The sequence below is a fragment of the Oncorhynchus mykiss genome, chromosome 7 (assembly GCF_013265735.2).
Source record: "Oncorhynchus mykiss isolate Arlee chromosome 7, USDA_OmykA_1.1, whole genome shotgun sequence".
NCBI lineage: Eukaryota > Metazoa > Chordata > Actinopteri > Salmoniformes > Salmonidae > Oncorhynchus > Oncorhynchus mykiss.
Genome location: NC_048571.1, coordinates 61,733,652 through 61,757,368, shown reverse-complemented (window position 1 = coordinate 61,757,368; position 23,717 = coordinate 61,733,652). Strand labels below are relative to the sequence as shown.

Here is a 23,717-nt window from a genome sequence, read left to right as displayed (position 1 = left end):
GCGTCAGAGGTGGGCGTGGGAGCCATTCTTTCTCAGCGCTCCCTCTCTGACGACAAGGTCCACCCTTGCGCGTATTTTTCTCATCGCCTGTCGCCGTCGGAACGTAACTATGATGTGGGAAACCGCGAACTGCTCGCCATCCGCTTAGCCCTAGGCGAATGGCGACAGTGGTTGGAGGGGGCGACCGTTCCTTTTGTCGTTTGGACTGACCATAGGAACCTTGAGTACATCCGTTCTGCCAAACGACTTAATGCGCGTCAGGCGCGCTGGGCGCTGTTTTTCGCTCGTTTCGAGTTCGTGATTTCTTATCGTCCGGGCTCTAAGAACACCAAGCCTGATGCTTTATCTCGTCTCTTCAGTTCTTCAGTAGCCTCCACTGACCCCGAGGGGATTCTCCCTGAGGGGCGTGTTGTCGGGTTGACTGTCTGGGGAATTGAGAGGCAGGTAAAGCAAGCACTCACTCAAACTCCGTCGCCGCGCGCTTGTCCTAGGAACCTTCTTTTCGTCCCCGTTCCTACTCGTCTGGCCGTTCTTCAGTGGGCTCACTCTGCCAAGTTAGCCGGCCATCCTGGTGTTCGGGGTACGCTTGCTTCCATTCGCCAGCGTTTTCAGTAGCCTCAGTAGCCAGAGTATCATGGCATAGTATCATGGCATAGTATCATGGCATAGTATAGTAATCATGGCATAGTATCATGGCATAGTATCATGGCATAGTATAGTATCATGGCATAGTATCATGGCATAGTATAGTATCATTGCATAGTATCATGGCATATTATAGTATCATGGCATAGTAGAGTATCATGGCATAGTATAATGGCATAGTATAGTATCATGGCATAGTATCATGGCATAGTATAGTATCATGGCATAGTATAGTATCATGGCATAGTATCATGGCATAGTATAGCATCATGGCATAGTATCATGGCATAGTATAGTATCATGGCATAGTATCATGGCATAGTATAGTATCATGGCATAGTATCATGGCATAGTATCATGGCATAGTATCATGGCATAGTATCATGGCATAGTATCATGGCATAGTATCATGGCATATTATAGTATCATGGCATAGTATCATGGCATATTATCATGGCATAGTATAGTATCATGGCATAGCATAGTATCATGGCATAGTATCATGGTATAGTATAGTATCATGGCATAGTATAGTATCATGGCATAGTATCATGGCATAGTATCATGGCATAGTATAGTATCATGGCATAGTATAGTATCATGGCATAGTATCATGGCATAGTATAGTATCATGGCATAGTATCATGGCATACTATAGTATCATGGCATAGTATCATGGCATAGTATAGTATCATGGCATAGTATAGTATCATGGCATAGTATCATGGCATAGTATAGTATCATGGCATAGTATCATGGCATAGTATAGTATCATGGCATAGTATCATGGCATAGTATAGTATCATTGCATAGTATCATGGCATAGTATAGTATCATGGCATAGTAGAGTATCATGGCATAGTATAATGGCATAGTATAGTATCATGGCATAGTATCATGGCATAGTATAGTATCATGGCATAGTATCATGGCATAGTATAGCATCATGGCATAGTATAGTATCATGGCATAGTATCATGGCATAGTATAGTATCATGGCATAGTATAGTATCATGGCATAGTATAGTATCATGGCATAGTATAGTACCATGGCATAGTATAGTATTATGGCATAGTATAGCATCATGGCATAGTATCATGGCATAGTATCATGGCATAGTATCATGGCATAGTATAGTATCATGGCATAGTATAGTATTATGGCATAGTATAGCATCATGGCATAGTATAATGGCATAGTATCATGACATAGTATAGTATCATGGCATCGTATCATGGCATAGTATCATGGCATAGTATAGTATCATGGCATAGTAGAGTATCATGGCATAGTATCATGGCATAGTATCATGGCATAGTATAGTATCATGGCATAGTATCATGGCATAGTTTAGTATCATGGCATAGTATCATGACATAGTATCATGGCATATTATCATGGCATAGTATCATGGCATAGTGTAGTATCATGGTATAGTATCATGAAATAGTATAGTATCATGGCATCGTATCATGGCTTGGTATCATGGCTTGGTATCATGGCATAGTATCATGGCATAGTATAGTATCATGGCATAGTATCATGGCTTGGTATCATGGCTTGGTATCATGGCATAGTATCATGGCATAGTGTCATGGCATAGTATAGTATCATGGCATAGTATCATGGCATAGTATAGTATCATGGCATAGTATCATGGCATAGTATCATGGCATAGTATAGTATCATGGCATCGTATAGTATCATGGCATAGTATCATGGCATAGTATAGTATCATGGCATAGTATCATGGCTTGGTATCATGGCATAGTATAGTATCATGGCACAGTATCATGGTATAGTATAGTATCATGGCATAGTAGAGTATCATGGCATAGTATCATGGCATAAACTAGTATCATGGGATAGTATCATGGCATAGTATAGTATCATGGCATAGTATAGTATAATGGCATAGTATCATGGCATAGTATAGTATCATGGCATAGTATCATGGCATAGTATCATAGTATCATAGTATAGTATCATGGCATAGTATCATGGCATAGTATAGTATCATGGCATAGTATAGTATCATGGCATAGTATAGTATCATGGCATAGTATCATAGTATAGTATCATGGCATAGTATCATGGCATAGTATAGTATCATGGCATAGTATAGTATCATGGCATAGTATAGTATCATGGCATAGTATCATGGCATAGTATAGTATCATGGCATAGTATCATGGCATAGTATCATGGCATAGTATCATGGCATAGTATCATAGTATAGTATCATGGCATAGTATCATAGTATAGTATCATGGCATAGTATCATGGCATAGTATCATGGCATAGTATCATAGTATAGTATCATGGCATAGTATCATGTTATAGTATCATGGCATGGTATTGTATCATGGCATAGTATCATGGCATAGTATAGTATCATGGCATAGTATCATGGCATAGTATCATGGCATAGTATCATGGCATAGTGTATTATCATGGTATAGTATCATGAAATAGTATAGTATCATGGCATCGTATCATGACATAGTATAGTATCATGGCATAGTATCATGGCTTGGTATCATGGCTTGGTATTATGGCATAGTATCATGGCATAGTATAGTATCATGGCATAGTGTCATGGCATAGTATAGTATCATGGCATAGTATCATGGCATAGTATAGTATCATGGCATAGTATCATTGCATAGTATCATGGCATAGTATAGTATCATGGCATCGTATAGTATCATGGCATAGTATCATGGCATAGTATAGTATCATGGCATAGTATCATGGCATAGTATCATGGCTTGGTATCATGGCATAGTATAGTATCATGGCACAGTATCATGGTATAGTATAGTATCATGGCATAGTAGAGTATCATGGCATAGTATCATGGCATAAACTAGTATCATGGGATAGTATCATGGCATAGTATAGTATCATGGCATAGTATAGTATAATGGCATAGTATCATGTTATAGTATAGTATCATGGCATAGTATCATGGCATAGTATCATAGTATCATAGTATAGTATCATGGCATAGTATCATGGCATAGTATAGTATCATGGCATAGTATCATAGTATAGTATCATGGCATAGTATCATGGCATAGTATAGTATCATGGCATAGTATAGTATCATGGCATAGTATAGTATCATGGCATAGTATCATGGCATAGTATCATGGCATAGTATCATGGCATAGTATCATGGCATAGTATCATAGTATAGTATCATGGCATAGTATCATAGTATAGTATCATGGCATAGTATCATGGCATAGTATCATGGCATAGTATCATAGTATAGTATCATGGCATAGTATCATGTTATAGTATCATGGCATGGTATTGTATCATGGCATAGTATAGTATCATGGCATAGTATAGTATCATGGCATAGTATCATGGCATTAGTGACCCCTGTCAAGTGACCTGTCAGGTCAGTCTGTCACTAATTGCTGCAGATGTTCTCAATAGTGCTTGATACTCCCAAAAGCATGGTGAAATACATAGAGGTGTATCACAAGCTAAACACATGTATTTTGTCAACTTCCCCTGCTTACTTCTCCTGGTGCCAGACAGGCAGACTTTGACTACCTTGAGCATCAGTTTGAGGGACTTTGCAGGGAAATTGCGTAGGAGATTGTCTGCAGCAGGACGGCCCCCAGTGGATGGGCGCCAAGGGGTGTGGTGCTCCTCCAGCAGCTCTCTCATGAGGATCTCTCTGTACTTTTGGTAGGTAATTACTTTACCTATGAGGGAGTGGGGAGGATGAGGGAAGGGAGAGGATGATGAGGCAGTGGAAAGGTGGGTGAGATATTGTCACTATAATTGCATAATGGAACTGTATATGGTTTGCATGTGAACTGTACATCCAATTACAAAAATACCTTGTTCAGTAATCATCTCACCTGTTAGTTGGTGGTGAACTATGTGACCATTGAGGGCAGCAGTGTCGATCAGATGGAAAAATATCTTGTGACTTTACTGCCAGCTGTTGTCAGATCTCCTTGAACTCCACCTCCCCTCTCTGCATCTTCCTGCATCCGAATGCTGGCATTCCCTTCCTGTTCGACCTGACTGTGCCACAGGCCCCTGTGCTGTTGAAGAGCAGATGCTGGAAGAGTGTGGGACTGCTGTAACAATTGTCCACATACAAAATGTGTCCCTTGCTGAGATGAGGAGCCAGCATGGTCATCACCACGGACCCGGACACCCCAAAAGCCCCTCAATGTTGGACCCTGGGTAAACTATAATGTTCTGGACAAATCCTGTCTTCACGTCGCAAATAACAAAGAACTTGACCCCAAATCTGTGCCTTTTGGAGGGAATTTCATGACTGACCGCCTGCTTACCTTTCCATAACATCAGGGACTCATCAATACATATAGGTCCTTGTATGGCACAAACACCCGACCAAATGCTGATGTCAGGCTGGTAAGTACATTTCTTATTTTGTATAACGGCAATTTAGCATTTGTGAGTTGTCTATTTTGAAAGACATTGCTGATGCTACAGCTTAGCTCACTAGCTACATATATAAACAATCACACTGAATGGCTCAGAGTGGGAGTGAGAGGTTACATGGTTGACTGCCAGCACGTGCCACTTGTATCAATAAATCACTATCAGAAAATGTTTTGTGTGGTAATTATTCATATATTTACGGTTTTATTTTCAATTCCTGGTGACAAGTCATGCATTACATACACTAAGTTGACTGTGCCTTTAAACAGCTTGGAAAATTACAGAAAATGACATCATGGCTTTAGAAGCTTCTGATAGGCTAATTGACATAATTTGAGTCAATTGGAGGTGTACCTGTGGATGTATTTCAAGGCCTACCTTCAAACTCAGTGCCTCATGGGGAAATCTAAAGAAATCAGCCAAGACCTCCAAAAAACTGTAGACCTCCACAAGTCTGGTTCAACCTTGGGAGCAATTTCCGAACACTTGAAGGTACCACGTTCATCTGTACAAACAATAGTATGCAAGTATAAACACCATGGGACCACGCAGCCATCATACCACTCAGGAAAGAAACACGTTCTGTCTCCTAGAGGTGAACATACTCTGGTGTGAAATGTTCAAATCAATCCCAGAACAACAGCAAAGGACCTTGTGAAGATTCTGGAGGAAACAGGTTCCAAAGTATCTATAGCCACAGTAAAACGAGTCCTACATCGACCTAACCTGAAAGGCCACTCAGCAAGGAAGAAGCCACTGCTCCAAATCTGCCATAAAAAAGCCAGACGATGGTTTGCAACTGCACATGGAGACAAAGATCGTACTTTTTGGAGAAATGTCCTCTGATCTGATTAAACAAAAATGGAACTGTTTTGCCATAATGACCATCGTTATGTTTGGAGGAAAAAGTGGGAGGCTTGCAAGCCGAAGAACACCATCCCATCCGTGAAGCATGGGGGTGTTAGCCTCATGCATGTTGTGGGGGTGCTTTGAGGCTGGTGCACTTCACAAAAAAAGATGGCATCATCAGGTAGGAAAATTGTGGATATATTGAAGCAACATCTCAAGACATCAATCAGGAAGTTAAAGCTTGGTGGCAAATGGGTCTTCCAAATGGATAATGACCCCAAAAGTTGTTGCAAAATGGCTTAAGGGCAACAAAGTCAAGGTATTGGAGTGGACATCATAAAGCCCTTGACCTCAACCCCATAGATACTTTGTGGGCGGATCAGAAAAAGTGTGTGCGAGCAAGGAGGCCTACAAACCTGACTCAGTTACATTAGCTCTGTCAGGAGGAATGGGCCAAAATTCACCCAAGTTATTGTGGGACGCTTGTGGAAGGCTTCCTGAAACGTTTGACCCAAGTTAAACAATTTAATGGCAATGCTACCAAATACTAATTGAGTGTATGTAAACTTCTGACAGACTGGGAATGTGATGAAAGAAATAAAAGCTGAAATAAATCGTTCTCTTTACTATTATTTTGACATTTCACATTCTTAAAATAAAGTGGTGATCTTAACTGACCTAAGACAAGGAATTTTTACTAGGATTAAATGTCTTTGGTTAAGGTGTATTTAAACTTTCGACTTCAACTGTAACTACTACAGTGTGGAAATTGTGAAGGATATGTTCACGTGTCAAATGTTTGCAGACGGGAGAAGTATGATGCTGATTAATCTGTGAATGGAAAATGTTGCAACTGTGGTGGGGAACATACTCCGGACTTCCTCGAGTGCCCTGTTTGGGTGACGGAGGTCGAAGGTGTCAAGGATCAGGGCTGCGCAGCGAATCTCCTATGTGGAGGCGATGGAGAAAGTCGAAGAGGCAACAGTGTTTAAAGATATTGCAGTGGATGCAATGCAACCTGTTTCTAGTGTTTTAAGTAAATTGGGTGACCTGGGTACACTTATTGTGGAGAAGGTTGATTTTGTGGCATTGATAGCCACAGTGATTAATGGTACAACACAAGTGTCTAAGAAGTCCAAGAAGCTGGGTGTCATATCTGCAGCCGGTACATTTTTCGGGCTCCAAGACTTAATGGCAGGAGCACTACACAAACTTTTGTCGTTAGGAAATGTCCCGCCCTCACAGGATGCTTCTGAGCCTGTGTTGGGAACTGATTAAGAATGTTTTTACAGAAATGCAGGTTGATTTTGTTTAGTTAATTTATTTTTTGGTAGTTTGTATGATTATTTTATTTATTTTTACCAAAATGTTTTCCTTTCTTGTGATCCTTATTATACACCCGCACTTTAGGTGGCGGAATGCACATTTAATTATTGCGAACGCCATTATACCATAGAAGAAGGAAACGTCATCCTCCCGGAAGTGTGCATTTGGTACGAAAATAAATCTACGCGCGATTATACATAGCTAACTTGCTCGTCACAGAGTTTCTGAATTATTTTCTCACTTTTGGTTTAGCGAATCAAAACTGTAAGAAACGAACTACTGCTTATCAAGCACTGTCATCATGGCCAATTTGAATGAAGCTGATTTACCACCAAATCTGACTTGCCTCAAAGTAAGTGCTGGTTCAAAACAACTCCCACCTCGACAAGCTAACGCTAGTTAGTTAGCTAGCTAACTATTTTCTCAAAATAGCTTAACAAAATAGTATAAACCCATGTTAGCAAGCGAATATAGCATATGTGTCAGCCAGTTACTATAGCTAGCTAACTTACTTTTATTGTTTTGGCTTTTTAAACATGCATACAGCTAACGTTAGTTAGCAAACAAAAAAAGCTAGCTATTTAGCCCAGCAGTGTATATAACAATCATGTCAGTGTAGATGCCTTTAGCAACGCGTTACTAAAAGCAGTTTGTTAATGTGATACTCACCAAGTAACTATCATACTGACGGTATTATTTCTGCAATGCAGAATGTTGATACCATTCTCCGATGTCCCATTTGTTTCGAATTCCTGAGTATCGCAATGATGACCAAATGCTCTCACAACTGTAAGTTACCCAGATTTTGTTGTCACTAGACAGAACCTATCCATTCATTTTCAAAACAATGTTATAGCTGTACCGTCAGGTGTAGGCTATAGAAGATAACACTTGTCTCATAACAATATTGTATCCACACCTGATTATGTGAATTTCTCATTACAGTCTGCTCTTTGTGCATAAGAAAATGTATGTCCTACAAATTACAATGTCCAGTATGCAATTCAGTAAGTATAATGCATGGTGGCTCTGCATCATGACAATAAAAATATATTTCAAATGTAATCTGTTTAGGTAGCTTGAACATGTCAAAATCAGACAAGCATGTATTTTTCTCTATTTTAGCCTACAACAGAACAGGACCTAAGAAACAACCGGATACTGGATGACCTGGTCACAAACTTTAAATCTGCAAGGTACCTATTGTGTATCAAATACTCACATGATATTCTGGTAGAAAAACAGAGAAATTGAGAAGAAATCCATAATGTATCTAACCTATATCTTGAAGCATCTATTCAGGCAACATGTAGCTCAACTGAGCCTTGATAAGTGTGCTTACCGATACCATAGACAAACTGCCAATTCATAATAGAGAAACCACAACACTTTGTATTTTGAAAAGGCCACCATGCTCAGTGTCTCAAGGTGAAATCTATTCCTGATACCATAAGCCCAACTGGCAGGTTTCATTAGTTTATTTCTCAGTTGAAAAAGACCACCTAAGATTTAAAGCATTCTTTGAAAAGTGTGTATTATTTTCAAATGCATGTGTATTATGCACCGAGTATACAAAACATTAAGACACCTGCTCTCTCCAAGACCTAGACTGACCAGGTGAATCTACAGTGCATTCGGAAAGTATTCCGTCCCATTGACTTTTTGGCTTAGTCATCACTGTGTGTAGATTGAAGAGGGGAAAAAATAATGTAATCCATTTTAGAATAAGGCTGTAACGTAACAAAATGTGGGGAAGGGGTCTGAATACTTTCTGAATGCACTGTAGGTAAAAGCTATGATCCCTTAATGATGTCACTTATTAAATCAACTTCAATTAGTGTAGATGAAGGGGAGGAGACAGGTTAAAGAATGATTTTTAAGCATTGAGACATGGATTGTGTATGTGTGACATTCAGAGGGTGAATGGGCAAGGCACAAGATTTATGGTAATGGGTGCCAGGTGCACCGGTTTGTGTCAAAAACTGCTGGGGTTTTCACGCTTAACAGTTTCCCGTGTGTATCAAGAATGGTCCACCACCCAAAAGACATTCAGCCAACTTGACACGACAGTGGGAAGCTTTGGAGTCGACATGAGCCAGAATGGCCGTGGAACACTTTCAACACCTTGTAGAGTCCATGCCCCTACGAATTGAGGCTGTTCTGAGGGAATGTCGACTCAATATTAGGAAGGTGTTCCTACTGTTTGGTATACTCAGTGTATACATTCAGAACCATTAAAAGAGTGCTGTTTTGTGTACTGGCTTTATAAGTTTTGTTCTGATGTTTGGGGATGCAATTAAAATGTGTAATTTTAGAATGATTATACTGAGGATAAAGTGGAAGGAATGATAAACTACCTCTGGAGGCTTCGCCTGGCCTTGCGATTTGTCAGCTCATTAATCTAACACCCACTGTTAATAGCATTTTTCTACCACTTTATGTGACAGTTGCATAGTGTTACAGTATGTGAATTAATTGACAGCAAAAAAGCAAGCAGCATGAGATACTTTACTTTGGCCTTTAGGGTAATGTATTTCCCTCCCTATATAGATGTTGTGAATGAGATTGGATGCTGTGTTTAGGGAGCAGATCTCCTGGTTTCCTAGTAACTATCAGGATGCCCTTTTCTTTGGGAACTGGGTGATTCATGCCTTCTCTAAAACCATGGGTCTGCATTCCTCCCTGTTATTCACAATGGAACTGGCCTGCATCTGAATAGTAAATCAGGCATGCAATCAGATCAAACTGTCATGTGGGCTTAGATCATCTCCAACTCATCTCATCCTCTTCTGCCTGGGCTCAACCCATGCCAAAGCGCACCTCGTGGGGGAAAATTACAACTCTACAGTGTCCTCCGTCTCCTTGCTCTTCCCCAGAGGGCATAGGGGTACATTGTGTGTGTTAGGGGTTGGGTGATATTAGGACAGCATCATCTATCGACAGCTGTCATTGATGGTGATGACATCGTGATGTGACAGACGATGGTTTAGCCTATTTGAACTTGACTGGCGCCACGCAGTAAAGAACATCTTGCAGGGCAGCACATGTGACATTCTGATACTTTACCTATTACTATTTTTATAGCCTCATTCAGTAAGTTTGTTGTATACAGAATAGAGGTCGACCGATTAATTAGGGCCGATTTCAAGTTTTCATAACAATCGGAAATCGGTATTTTTGGGCACCGATTTCCGATTTCTAAAAAAATATATTTAAAAAAAATAACTTTTATTTAACTAGGCAAGTCAATTAAGAACACATTCTTATTTTCAATGACTGCCTAGGAACTGTGGGTTAACTGCCTTGTTCAGGGGCAGAACGACAGATGTTCACCTTGTCAGCTCAGGGGATCCAATCTTGCAACTGCACAGTTAACTAGTCCAACGCTCTTACCATTGCACTCCACGAGTAGCCTGCCTGTTACGCAAATGCAGTAAGCCAAGGTAAATTGCGAGCTAGCATTAAACTTATCTTAAAAAAACAAGCAATCATAATCACTAGTTATAACTACTTATCCAGTTTAGCAGGCAATATTAACCAGGTGAAATTGTAATTTCTCTTGCGTTCATTGCACGCAGAGTCAGGGTATATCATTGCGAACTAATTTGCCAGATTTTATGTAATTATGACATGCATTGAAGGTTGTGCAATGTAACAAGAATATTTAGACTTAGGGATGCCACCTGTTAGATAAAATACCGAACGGTTCCGTATTTCACTGAAATAATAAACGTTTTATTTTCGAAATGATAGTTTCCGGATTCGATCATATTAATGACCAAAGGCTCGTATTTCTGTGTGTTATTATGTTATAATTAAGACTGATTTGATAGAGCAGTCTGACTGTGCAGCAGCAGGACCGTAATCATTCATTCAAACAGCACTTTCGTGCGTTTTGCCAGCAGCTCTTCGCAAGCACAGCGCTGTTTATGACTTCAAGCCTATCAGCCTAATGGCTGGTGTAACCAATGTGAAATGGCTAGCTAGTTAGCTGGGTGTGCGCTAATACTGTTTCAAACGTCCTATAAATACTGTTTTATAGTCCTATAAATACTATATTAACTACAACCTAAAACCTCTTACCTTGGAATATTGAAGTCTCATGTTAAAAGGAACCACCAACTTTCATATGTTCTCATGTTCTGAGCAAGGAACTTAAACGTTTGCTTTTTTACATGGCACATATTTTACATGGCACACATTTTTACATGGCACATATTATTTTCATCTCCAACACTTTGTTTTTGCATTATTTAAACCAAATTGAACATGTTTCATTATTTACGAGGCTAAATTGATTTTGTTGATTTATGTTAAGTTCAAATAAGTGTTAATTCAGTATGGTTGTAATTGTCATTATTACAAATAATACAATTGTAAAAAATTGGCAGATTAATCGGTATCGGCTTTTTTGGTCATCCAATAATCGGTATCGGCGTTGAACAATCATACTCGGTCGACCTCTAATACAGAATGCAATAGTGGGATGTAGGCCAGACAGAATGGAGAATTCCACCAAAGCAGTGCAAAATGGCCAGTCAGAAAATATAGTTTTTTGCTCTCTGTCAGATGCATGGACTTTGTTTTTGTAACGGACACTAGCTGTTTAAAAAAAACTTAGTCTCTATTACCGTCTCTCCATTTGATAGGCTATGAATCTGACTATGGGCTCATAGGCTACGCTTTCATTGTTTTATGCATGGCTTTCTTCTAATCAAACAATGAATGTAATGGAGTTCCATCTCAGTTGTTTGAAAAGCCTAAAAAAAGGTAAGGTAGCCAGGGGACTAATAATAAGAGAGAACCAACATTATCAATAGCCTTTTGAAAAAATCAAATGCCAAGTTTAATGAAGTTAAGCTTATTAAGAAATAAATTATTCACGCGATCCGGGTAAATCCCTCCATGTGAGGTTTAAAACCAAATGGCCAATAACCTAGCGTCACTCAGTAAAACATCATAACTCTCGAGTCAGTAAAAAGAGTTGTTCAAAAATAACTAATCATTTGCAAACTGCACATCACTACCTAGTAGTCCTATCATAATATTTAAGACAAGTTAAAATTATAAACAGTAGCTTATTTATCAAATATTCTAGCCTAAGAAGATGTTGTCCTAAAGTTGCCGCTTTCAAAAATAAGAATGAACGTCTATAGCATAGGCTATTCTCAATCACAGCTTTATGATGGTCCTGTGAAATCAGAGTGGAGTTAGGGGGTGAGGTGTTAACTACTAAAACCTCTTAGCTACCTGGGATTCATCCTTGATGGAATCCTGGGAGGTGTGAGCATGGCCACTATGGTGCTAGGGAAGGTTAATGCAAGTACTACATTTTTGTTTAGAGAGTCCGATCAGCTTGATAAGGTCTCCAGTAGAGGGCTAGCCACTCCCCTCATTCAATGCCATTTTGACTACGCTAGTACTTCCTGGTTTGGGGGCTTATCTAAATTGCTGAAGGGTAAGCTGAAGTTGCTGAAGGGTAAGCTCCAGATAGCCCAGAATAAGCTGATCAGGGTGGTATTGAAGTTGAGTCCACATACTCACATAGACATGAGCTTCTTTCAGGAACTCTACTGGCTGCTTGTCGAGGGTTTCCCAGAGTAGTCTGGGTTTGGTTTACAGGAGTATTTATGGTCTTGCACCCAGATATCTAACTGATTACTTTCCCCAGGTTAGGGACGCACACAATCACAGCACCAGATCAGGTGTTGCTAATTTGTGTTTATACAGTTTCAGGAGTAATGCTGGAAAGGTACTTTCTTGTATGCTGGAGCTTCAGAGTGGAATGTGTTGCCTCTGCCCATAAAAACATCTTCAATATTATTAATTATTATTTTAGGCAAATAAAGCAATTATTATCCAGTTCTGAAGATGGTAGACCGGTTGGTTATACATCATGGGCTGACTCACTACGGTAAGACAGTCTGCGGAACGGGCTGTCACTGCTCCGTCATCAAATCAAAGTTTATTGGTCATGTACACAGATTTGCAGTGAAATGCTTGTTTCTAGCTCCAACAGTGCAGTTATACATAGCAAAAGAAACTAAACAATACACACACACTCCAGAAAATAATACAAGTTGTATGGGATGAGCCATGACTAGAATACAGTATATACTGTACATATAAAGTGGGTGAAACAGTATGTAAACATTATTAATGTGACCAGTGTTGAATGACTATGTACAGTGCCTTGCGAAAGTATTCGGCCCCCTTGAACTTTGCGACCTTTTGCCACATTTCAGGCTTCAAATATAAAGATATAAAACTATTTTTTTGTGAAGAATCAACAACAAGTGGGACACAATCATGAAGTGGAATGACATTTATTGGATATTTCAAAGTTTTTTAACAAATCAAAAACTGAAAAATTGGGCGTGCAAAATTATTCAGCCCCTTTACTTTCAGTGCAGCAAACTCTCTCCAGAAGTTCAGTGAGGATCTCTGAATGATCCAATGTTGACCTAAATGACTAATGATGATAAATACAATCCACCTGTGTGTAATCAAGTCTCCGTATAAATGCACCTGCACTGTGATAGTCTCAGAGGTCCGTTAAAAGCGCAGAGAGCATCATGAAGAACAAGGAACACACCAGGCAGGTCCGAGATATTGTTGTGAAGAAGTTTAAAGCCGGATTTGGATACAAAAAGATTTCCCAAGCTTTAAACATCCCAAGGAGCACTGTGCAAGCAATAATATTGAAATGGAAGGAGTATCAGACCACTGCAAATCTACCAAGACCTGGCCGTCCCTCTAAACTTTCAGCTCATACAAGGAGAAGACTGATCAGAGATGCAGCCAAGAGGCCCATGATCACTCTGGATGAACTGCAGAGATCTACAGCTGAGGTGGGAGACTCTGTCCATAGGACAACAATCAGTCCTATATTGCACAAATCTGGCCTTTATGGAAGAGTGGCAAGAAGAAAGCTATTTCTTAAAGATATCCATAAAAAGTGTTGTTTAACGTTTGCCACAGGCCACCTGGGAGACACACCAAACATGTGGAAGAAGGTGCTCTGGTCAGATGAAACCAAAATTGAACTTTTTGGCAACAATGCAAAACGTTATGTTTGGGGTAAAAGCAACACAGCTGAACACACCATCCCCACTGTCAAACATGGTGGTGGCAGCATCATGATTTGGGCCTGCTTTTCTTCAGCAGGGACAGGGAAGACGGTTAAAATTGATGGGAAGATGGATGGAGCCAAATACAGGACCATTCTGGAAGAACCTGATGGAGTCTGCAAAAGACCTGAGACTGGGACGGAGATTTGTCTTCCAACAAGACAATGATCCAAAACATAAAGCAAAATCTACAATGGAATGGTTAAAAAATAAACATATCCAGGTGTTAGAATGGCCAAGTCAAAGTCCAGACCTGAATCCAATCGAGAATCTGTGGAAAGAACTGAAAACTGCTGTTCACAAATGCTCTCCATCCAACCTCACTGAGCTCGAGCTGTTTTGCAAGGAGGAATGGGAAAAAATGTCAGTCTCTCGATGTGCAAAACTGATAGAGACATACCCCAAGCGGCTTACAGCTGTAATCGCAGCAAAAGGTGAAGCTACAAAGTATTAACTTAAGGGGGCTGAATAATTTTGCACGCCCAATTTTTCAGTTTTTGATTTGTTAAAAAAGTTTGAAATATCCAATAAATGTCGTTCCACTTCATGATTGTGTCCCACTTGTTGTTGATTCTTCACAAAAAAATACAGTTTTATATCTTTATGTTTGAAGCCTGAAATGTGGCAAAAGGTCGCAAAGTTCAAGGGGGCCGAATACTTTCGCAAGGCACTGTACATAGGGGAGAAGTCTCTAAGGTTCAGGGCATGGTACTGGACGGAGGCAGGCTAGTGGTGCCTGTTTAACAGTTCGATGGCCTGGAGATTGAAGCTGTATATTTGATTTATTTCACCTTTATTTAACCAGGTAGGCCAGTTGAGAACAAGTTCTCCTTTACAACTGCGACCTGGCCAAGATAAAGCAAAGCATTGCGACACAAACAACAACACAGTTACACATGGGATAAACAAACAGTCATTAACACAACAGAAAAATCTATATACAGGGTGTGCAAATGTTGTAAGATTAGGGAGGTAAGCCAATAAATAGGCCATAGTGGCAAAATAATTACAAGTTAGCATTAACACTGGAGTGATAGATGTGTGGAAGTTTAATGTGCAAGTAGAGATACTGGGGTGCAATGATCGGTAAGCTGCTCTGGCAGTTAATGTTTAAATTTAGTGAGGGTAAGTAAGGCTTCAGTGATTTTAATTTTAATTTTTTCCCAAATTCGTTCCAATCACTGGCAGTAGAGAACTGGAAGGAAAGGCGGCCGAAGTAGGAGTTGGCTTTGGGGATGACCAGTGAAATATACCTGCTGGAGAGCGTGCTACGGGTGGGTGCTGCTATGGTGACCAGTGAGCTGAGATAAGGCGGGGCTTTACCTAGCAAAGACTTATGGGTGACCTGGAGCCAGTGGGTTTGGTGATGAATATGAAGCAAGGGCCAGTCAACGAGAGCGTACAGGTCGCAGTGGTGGGTAGTATATGGGGCTTTGGTGACAAAACGGATGGCACTGTAATAGACTACAATTTGCTGAGTAGAGTGTTGGAGGCTATTTTGTAAATGACTTCGTCGAGGATCGGTAGGATGGTCAGTTTTACGAGGGTATGTTTGGCAGCATGAGTGAAGGATGCTTTGTTGCGAAATAGGACGCTCATTCTAGATTTAATTTTGGATTGGAGATGCTTAATGTGAGTCTGGAAGGAGAGTTTACAGTCTAGCCAGACACCTAGAATATGTGGACAACTACAAATACCTATGTCAGAACCGTCCAGAGTAGTGATGCTAGATGGGTCCGGGCAGCGATCGGTTGAAGAGCATGCATTTAGTTTTACTAGCATTTAAGAGCAGTTGGAGGCCATAGGATATTTGTATGGCATTGAAGCTCGTCTGGAGTTTAGTTAGTACAGTGTCCAAAGAAGGGACAGAAGTATACTGAATGGTGTTGTCTGCGTAGAGGTGGATCAGAGAATCACCAGCAGAAAGAGCGACATCATTGATGGGAACAGAAAAAAGAGTGCCTGAGAATTGAACCCTGTGGCACCCCGATAGACTGCCAGAGGTCCGGACAACAGGCCCTCCGATTTGACACACTGAACTCTATCAGAGAAGTCGTTGGTGAACCAGACGAGGCAGTCATTTGAGAAACCAAGGCAGTTGAGTTTGCTGATAAGAATGTGGTGATTGACAGAGTCGAAAGCCGTGGCCAGTTCGATGAATACGGCTGCACAGTTTGGTCTCTTATCGATGGCAGTTATGATATCGTTTAGGACCTTGAGCGTGGCTGAGGTGCACACATGACCAGTTCGGAAACCACATTGCATAGTGGCGAAGGTGCGGTGGGATTCAAAATGGTCGGTGATCTGTTTAACTGTTTAACTCGACTTTTGAAGACCTTAGAACGACAGGGACATCTACAGCACCTGGTTCACAGGATGGCAAAGATAGATATTGGTATGTAACAGTTTGGGTCTAGAGTGTCTTCCCCTTTTGAAGAGGGGGATGACCGCGGCAGCTTTCCAATCTTTAGGGATCTCAGACGATACGAAAGGTTGAACAGGCTAGTAATAGGGGTTGCAACAATTGCGGTGGATAATTTTAGAAAGAGAGGGTCAAGATTGTCTATCCCGGCTGATTTGTCGGGGTCCAGATTTTGCAGCTCTTTCATAACATCAGTTATCTGGATTTAGGTGAAGGAGAAGTGGGGGAGGCTTGGGCAAGTTGCTGCGGGGGGTGCAGAGCTGTTGACAGGGGTAGGGGTAGCCAGGTGGAAAGCATGGCAAGCTGTAGAAAAATGCTTATTGAAATTCTCCATTATCGTGGATTTATCTGTGGTGACGGTGTTACCTAGCCTCAGTGCAGTGGGCAGCTAGGAGGAGGTGCTCTTATTCTCCATGGACTTTACAGTGTCCCAGAACTTTGTTGGAGTTTGTGCTACAGGATGCAAATTTCCCTTTCAAAAATCTAGCCTTTGCTTTCCTAACTGCCTGTGTATATTGGTTCCCAACTTCCTTGAAAAGTTGCATATCGCGGGGGCTATTCGATGCTAATGCAGTACGTCACAGGATGTTTTTGTGCTGGTCAAGGGCAGTCAAGTCTGGAGTGAACCAAGGGCTATCTATATCTGTTCTTAGTCCTACCTTTTTTTTTTAAATGGGGCATGCTTATTTAAGATGGTTAGGAAAGCACTTTTAAAGAATAACCAGGTAAACTCTACTGATGGAATGAGGTCAATATCCTTCCAGGATACCCGTGCCAGGTCGATTATAAAGGCCTGCTCGCTTAAGTGTTTTAGGGAGCGCATGCCAGTGATGAGGGGTGGTCTTTTGACAGCGGACCCATTACGCATGCAGGCAATGAGGCAGTGATCGCTGAGATCCTGGTTGATGACAGCAGAGGTGTATTTACAGAGTATGTTGGTCAGGATGATATCTATGAGGGTGCCCGCATTTACGGATTTAGGGTTGTACCTGGTAGGTTCCTTGATAATTTGGACATCTAGCTTGGATTGTGGGATGGCGGTGTGTTAAGGATATCCCAGTTTAGGTCACCTAACAGTATGAACTCTGAAGGTAGATGGGGGGGCAATTAATTCACATATGGTGTCCAGGGCACAGCCGGGGGCTGAGGGGGGTCCTTAACAAGCGGCAACAGTTAGAGACTTATTTCTGGAATGGTGGATTTTTATATGTAGGAGCTCAAACTCTTTGGGCAGAGACCTGTATAGCATGACAAAACTCTGCAGACTATCTCTGCAGTAGATTGCATCTCCACTCCATGTTGTTGTTGGATGTTTTTTTCAGAATTTTTGGTGGCCTTCCTAAGCCAGGATTCAGACACGGCTAGGACATCAGAGTTGGCGGATTGTGCTAAAGCAGTTGTTGATAAAAATACAAGTGTTATGCATGGAACTTTAAATAAACCTCTCCTTAATGCAACCTCTGTGTCAGATTTCAAAAAAGCTTTACCGAAAAGCACACCAGGCAATAATCGGAGTACGGCGCTCAGACACAAAAACAAGCCATACAGATATCCGCCATGTTGTGAAGTCAACAGAAGTCAGAAATAGCATTATAAATATTCACTTACCTTTGATCTTCATCAGAATGCACTCCCAGGAATCCCAATTCCACAAATGTTTGATTTGTTTGATAAATTATAGACTTTATGTCCAAATACCTCCTTTTTGTTCACGCGTTTAGTACACAATGTTTTTTTGTGTAAAGTTTTACCCTGTCAGTAACCACACCCACGTGAGCACAGAAATTATGCCAAAAGGAGGGAACGCCCCTTTTTACCCCAGAGTGTTTATAAAAGGACTCCTAACTAAAATTAATCCGACCAGAGAACGTGAGGATCATCCACACATTGAAATGGTTGGAATCTCAAAACATGCTGGGTTGCTGCCGGTGTGGACAGTGGTCTTAGCTGTACCCTGAATAGACTACCAGTCAATGAGGCCTACAGGTCATAAATAGCAAATAGAAGTTCAAAACTTGTAATGTTCACACAAACTTAGGTTGATAAAAAGATCAAACACATTAGGTGATAATATGGATTTATAATCCGCTATAATGGGGCGGTCATTTTGGACCGGGAACACAGAATTAATTAACATGAAACGAACACAACAGGAGGGTTAAGATGTCTTTGGTACATAATTGGTGTAGCCTATACTCCACAATTAAACAAATTCAAGTAATGGCAATTTTAATGTGGACTATGTTATAATGCTTACTGAATGGACTTGTTACCTTATGCTACACTCCAGCATTTCTAGCCATGATCTGGGAGAGAACGTATATCCCTAGATGATGCTGTTGGTTCATTGATTGTACAGGGCGGCTTACAGTTCTTACAGAATTTGATTTTGAATAGGGCATTTCTGGTAGATTTTGATAAATAATTGGGTGACAATACAGTTAGCTATACAGAATATCTCACCACCATGCGTTTCCATTTCATCCTCTCTCTCTCCTTTATTCCATTCTCGAGCATGCAAACAGGGTGTCAACAGTTACTATCGACATGTTACTAAACGTATTACTATCGATGTTCCTGAACATATTTCACTTCGGTTCCCAAATGTACTACTGGGTAACTGCAGGAACAAGGTTGGAGAGCACATGGCAGAATATCACCTGTTGGGGCAGTGACAGCATACTCCTCAAACAGGAATATCACCTGTTGAGACAGTGAGAGCATGCTCATCAAACAGGAATATCACCTGTTGAGACAGTGAGAGCATACTCCTCAAACAGGAATATCACCTGTTGGGGCAGTGAGAGCATGCTCATCAAACAGTGGTTGATGCGTGGAGTGAAATAAGTGTTGTATTCATTTCTCAGCTGCTACAAAACAGAGAAAGCGCACAGCCTCCACTTGCTATTCGAGTGCATACAGCTATTTTTTTCCCCTGCCCCTGTTCACGCCCGTTTGATAATGGGCCGTTCTTAACCTAAACTAATTTCAAAATATGATCAATTGATGAGAGAACAGCTGTCCACCCTGAGGCACGAAACAGAGTGCAAGCTTTTTTTTGTTGCCACTTTTTCAAATCATCAGTAATGTGTAGTCATACGATGTAGCCCCTATGTTTTGATTTCTAAGACATTCTAAGGTTTGTATCCTTCACAACTAAAGTTGCCAAATAACTCTTAATGTAGCGTATAGGACCTGTTTTAAATGATCACTTTATTACGCTCAACATTTCCATTTCATATGTGCAGTCACTGTAATGGGAAAAATATCCTTTCTATTTTATTCAGCTAAGTTCAATTTTATTGTTCTAACTATAAAATCATCTAAAATAAAATAATGGCACAGGACTTAAAATAATTGGATCGCTGTAGAATGCTGTGGTAGCCATGCTGGTTAAGTGTGCTTTGAATTCTAAATAAATCACAGACAGTGTCACCAGCAAAGCACCATCACACCACTACCTTCATGCTTCACGGTGGGAACCACACATGTGGAGATCATCCATTCACCTACTCTGCATCTCACAAAGACACAGCGGTTAGAACCAAAAATGTCAAATTTGGACTCATCAGAACAAAGAACAGATTTCCACCACTTCATTGCTCGTGTTTTTTGGCCCAAGCAAGTGTCGTCTTCTTATTGGTGTCCTTTAGTAGTGGTTTCTTTGCAGCAATTCGACCATGAAGGCCTGATTCACGCAGTCTCCTCTGAATAGTTGATGTTGAGATGTCTGTTACTTGAACTCTGTGAAGCATTTTCTTGGGCTTCAATCTGAGGTGCAGTCAACTCTAATGAACTTATCCTCTGCAGCAAAGGTAACTCTGGGTCTTCCTTTCTGGCCGCAGGTCCTCATGAAAGCCAGTTTCATCATAGTGCTTGATGATATTTGCAACTGCACTTGAAGAAACTTTTTTCTTGAAATGTTCCACATTGACTGACCTTCATGTCTTAAGGTAATGGTGGGCTGTTGTTTCTCTTTGCTTATTTGAGCTGTTCTTGTCATAATATGGACTTGGTATTTTACCATAGAGGGCTATCTTCTGTATACCAACCCTACCTTGTCACAACACAACTGATTGGCTCAAATGCATTAAGAAGGAAAGAAATTCCACAAATTAACTTTTTAACAAGGCACACCTGTTAATTGAAATGCATTCCAGGTGACTACCTCATGACACTGGTTGAGAGAATACCGAGTGTGCAAAGCTGTCATCAAGGCAAAGGGTGGCTACTTTGAAGAATCTCAAATATAAAATATATTTTTATTGAACACTGGTTACTACATGATTCCATATGTGTTATTTCATAGTTCTGATGTCTTCACTATTCTACAATGTAGAAAATAGTAAAAATAAAGAAAAACCCTTGAATGAGTAGGTGTGTAAACTTTTGACTGGTACTGTATATTTTCAGATGGAAAAATGCTTTCACTGTAAACTTGAACGACTAAAACCAGATATAAAGTATGTAGAATAGATAGTAGATAATATGTTATAATCTTGGAACTAACAATCACCAAAATAAAAGCTAGATGGACATTATTAGCCATAGCAAAATGCATAGAATTGCAGGAAATTGGCTTTTCTCTCGCCTCCATGGCTAAATGTCTAGAATTGAGGAACATTTGCTAAAAAAATTCAAAATGTATGCATCACCAAGATGGGGGGAGGTCCTCCTTAAATTTTCTCTAAAATTCAGATGGGCTGACCTGGCCCATTGCCATGCCCCCTGCCACGCTTACCACCTAAGTCCATTTTTTTAAATCCAGATATTTTGATGGGCAACCTAATCCAGTGATTGTCATGCATTGTTTTTTCAATAGGGATGAATTTGCCTGCATCTTTACTGTATGTGCATTAAAATCATATTCTAATTTTGTTGGGACTAATTCACCACCTGAGTAAATGGAAACTCAACATATCTGGATCGCTAACTCTAAATATAATATCCACTGCTAGTAACATGTATTAATCTAACAGTAAATGTAATGTCCAAAAAAACATTGCAGTTGTAGCCTACCGCTCAATGAGGCCTATGCTATCACAATGGCCAATGCACATAATCATTTTGCGCGCATCTTATCTCAAATCCACCTCTAATATCCTTTGAGGACTAGTCAAGGACCATATCACCTCCACCCTACCTGACACCCTAGACCCACTCCAATTTGCTTACCGCCCAGATAGGTCAACAGACGACGCAATCTCAACCACACTGCACACTGCCCTAACCCATCTGGACAAGAGGAATACTTATGTGAGAATGCTGTTCATCGACTACAGCTCAGCATTTAACACCATAGTACCCTCCAAACTGTTCATCAAGCTCGAGACCCTGGGTCTCAACCCCGCCCTGTGCAACTGGGTACTGGACTTCCTGACGGGCCGACCCCAGGTGGTGAGGGTAGGTAACAACATCTCCACCCCGCTGATCCTCAACACTGGGGCCCCACAAGGGTACGTTCTGAGCCCTCTCCTGTACTCCCTGTTCACCCACGACTGCGTGGCCACGCACGCCTCCAACTCAATCATCAAGTTTGCGGACGACACTACAGTGGTAGGCTTGATTACCAACAACGACGAGACGGCCTACAGGGAGGAGGTGAGGGCCCTCGGAGTGTGGTGTCAGGAAAATAACCTCTCATCTCCTTTGTTTTGTTGACGTTGAGTGTTTGTGGACTTCAGGAAACAGCAGAGGGAGCACCCCCCTATCCACATCGATGGGACAGTAGACATCACGGACAAACTGGTCCACCCACACAGACAGCGTCGTGAAGAAGGCGCAGCAGCGCCTCTTCAACTTCAGGAGGCTGGAGAAATTTGGCTTGTCACCAAAAGCACTCACAAACTTCTACAGATGCACAATCGAGAGCATCCTGTCGGGTTGTATCACCGCCTGGTACGGCAACTGCTCCGCCCACAACCGCAAGGCTCTCCAGAGGGTAGTGAGTTCTGCACAATGCATCACCGGGGGCAAACTACCTGCCCTCCAGGACACCTACACCACCCGATGTCACAGGAAATCCATAAAGATCATCAAGGACAACAACCACCCGAGCCACTGCCTGTTCACCCCGCTATCATCCAGAAGGCGAGGTCAGTACAGGTGCATCAAAGCAGGGACAGAGACTGATAGAAGCTGTTTATCTCAAGGCCATCAGACTGTTAAACAGCCACCACTAACATTGAGTGGCTGCTGCCAACACACTGACTCAACTCCAGCCACTTTAATAATGGAAATTGATGTAAAATATATCACTAGCCACTTTAAACAATGCTACTTAATATGTTTATATACTCTGAGATGAGTAATGTAGGGTATTATCATCTGCTGCATCTTTATGTAATACATATATCACTAGCCACTTTAAACTATGCCACTTTGTTTACATACCTTACATTACTCATCTCATATGTATATACTGTACTCGATACCATCTACTGCATCTTGCCTATGCCGTTCTGTACCATCACTCATTCATATATCTTTATGTACATATTCTTTATCCCTTTACACTTGTGTGTATAAGGTAGTAGTTTTGGAATTGTTAGGTTAGATTACTCGTTGGTTATTACTGCATTGTCGGAACTAGAAGCACAAGCATTTTGCTACTCTCGCATTAACATCTTGTGCATGTGACATACATTTGATTTGGTTGTAAAATCGTTGCTATTGAGCACATGTATACAGTGCATTCGTAAGTTATTCAGACCCCTTTGACTCTTTCCACATTTTGTTACATTATAGCCTTATTTTAAAATTTACTGAATAGATGTTTTTCCCTCATCAATCTACACACACTACCCCATAATGACAAAGCAAAATGTTGAAATTTTTGCAAATGTATAAAAAATTCTAAATTATCACATTTACATACAGTTGAAGTCGGAAGTTTACAAACAGT

At 40.9% G+C, this 23,717-nt stretch overlaps 1 protein-coding gene across 3 annotated transcripts in view; it reads left to right on the top strand.

Moving 5' to 3' along the window:
* The first annotated feature begins 7,387 nt into the window (after positions 1-7,387).
* Positions 7,388-23,717, top strand: part of LOC110528165 (E3 ubiquitin-protein ligase RAD18) — a 115,785-nt gene continuing 99,455 nt past the window's right edge. For all 3 annotated transcript variants that reach the window (XR_005052626.1, XM_036983708.1, XM_021609992.2), the window contains exons 1-4: positions 7,388-7,613; positions 7,972-8,050; positions 8,207-8,268; positions 8,387-8,457. Coding sequence is in view for 2 of the 3 variants with exons in the window: in XM_036983708.1 (XP_036839603.1) it covers positions 7,563-7,613; positions 7,972-8,050; positions 8,207-8,268; positions 8,387-8,457 (263 nt within the window). In the remaining variant the exon portion in view is untranslated. The remainder of the gene's footprint in view (positions 7,614-7,971; positions 8,051-8,206; positions 8,269-8,386; positions 8,458-23,717) is intronic.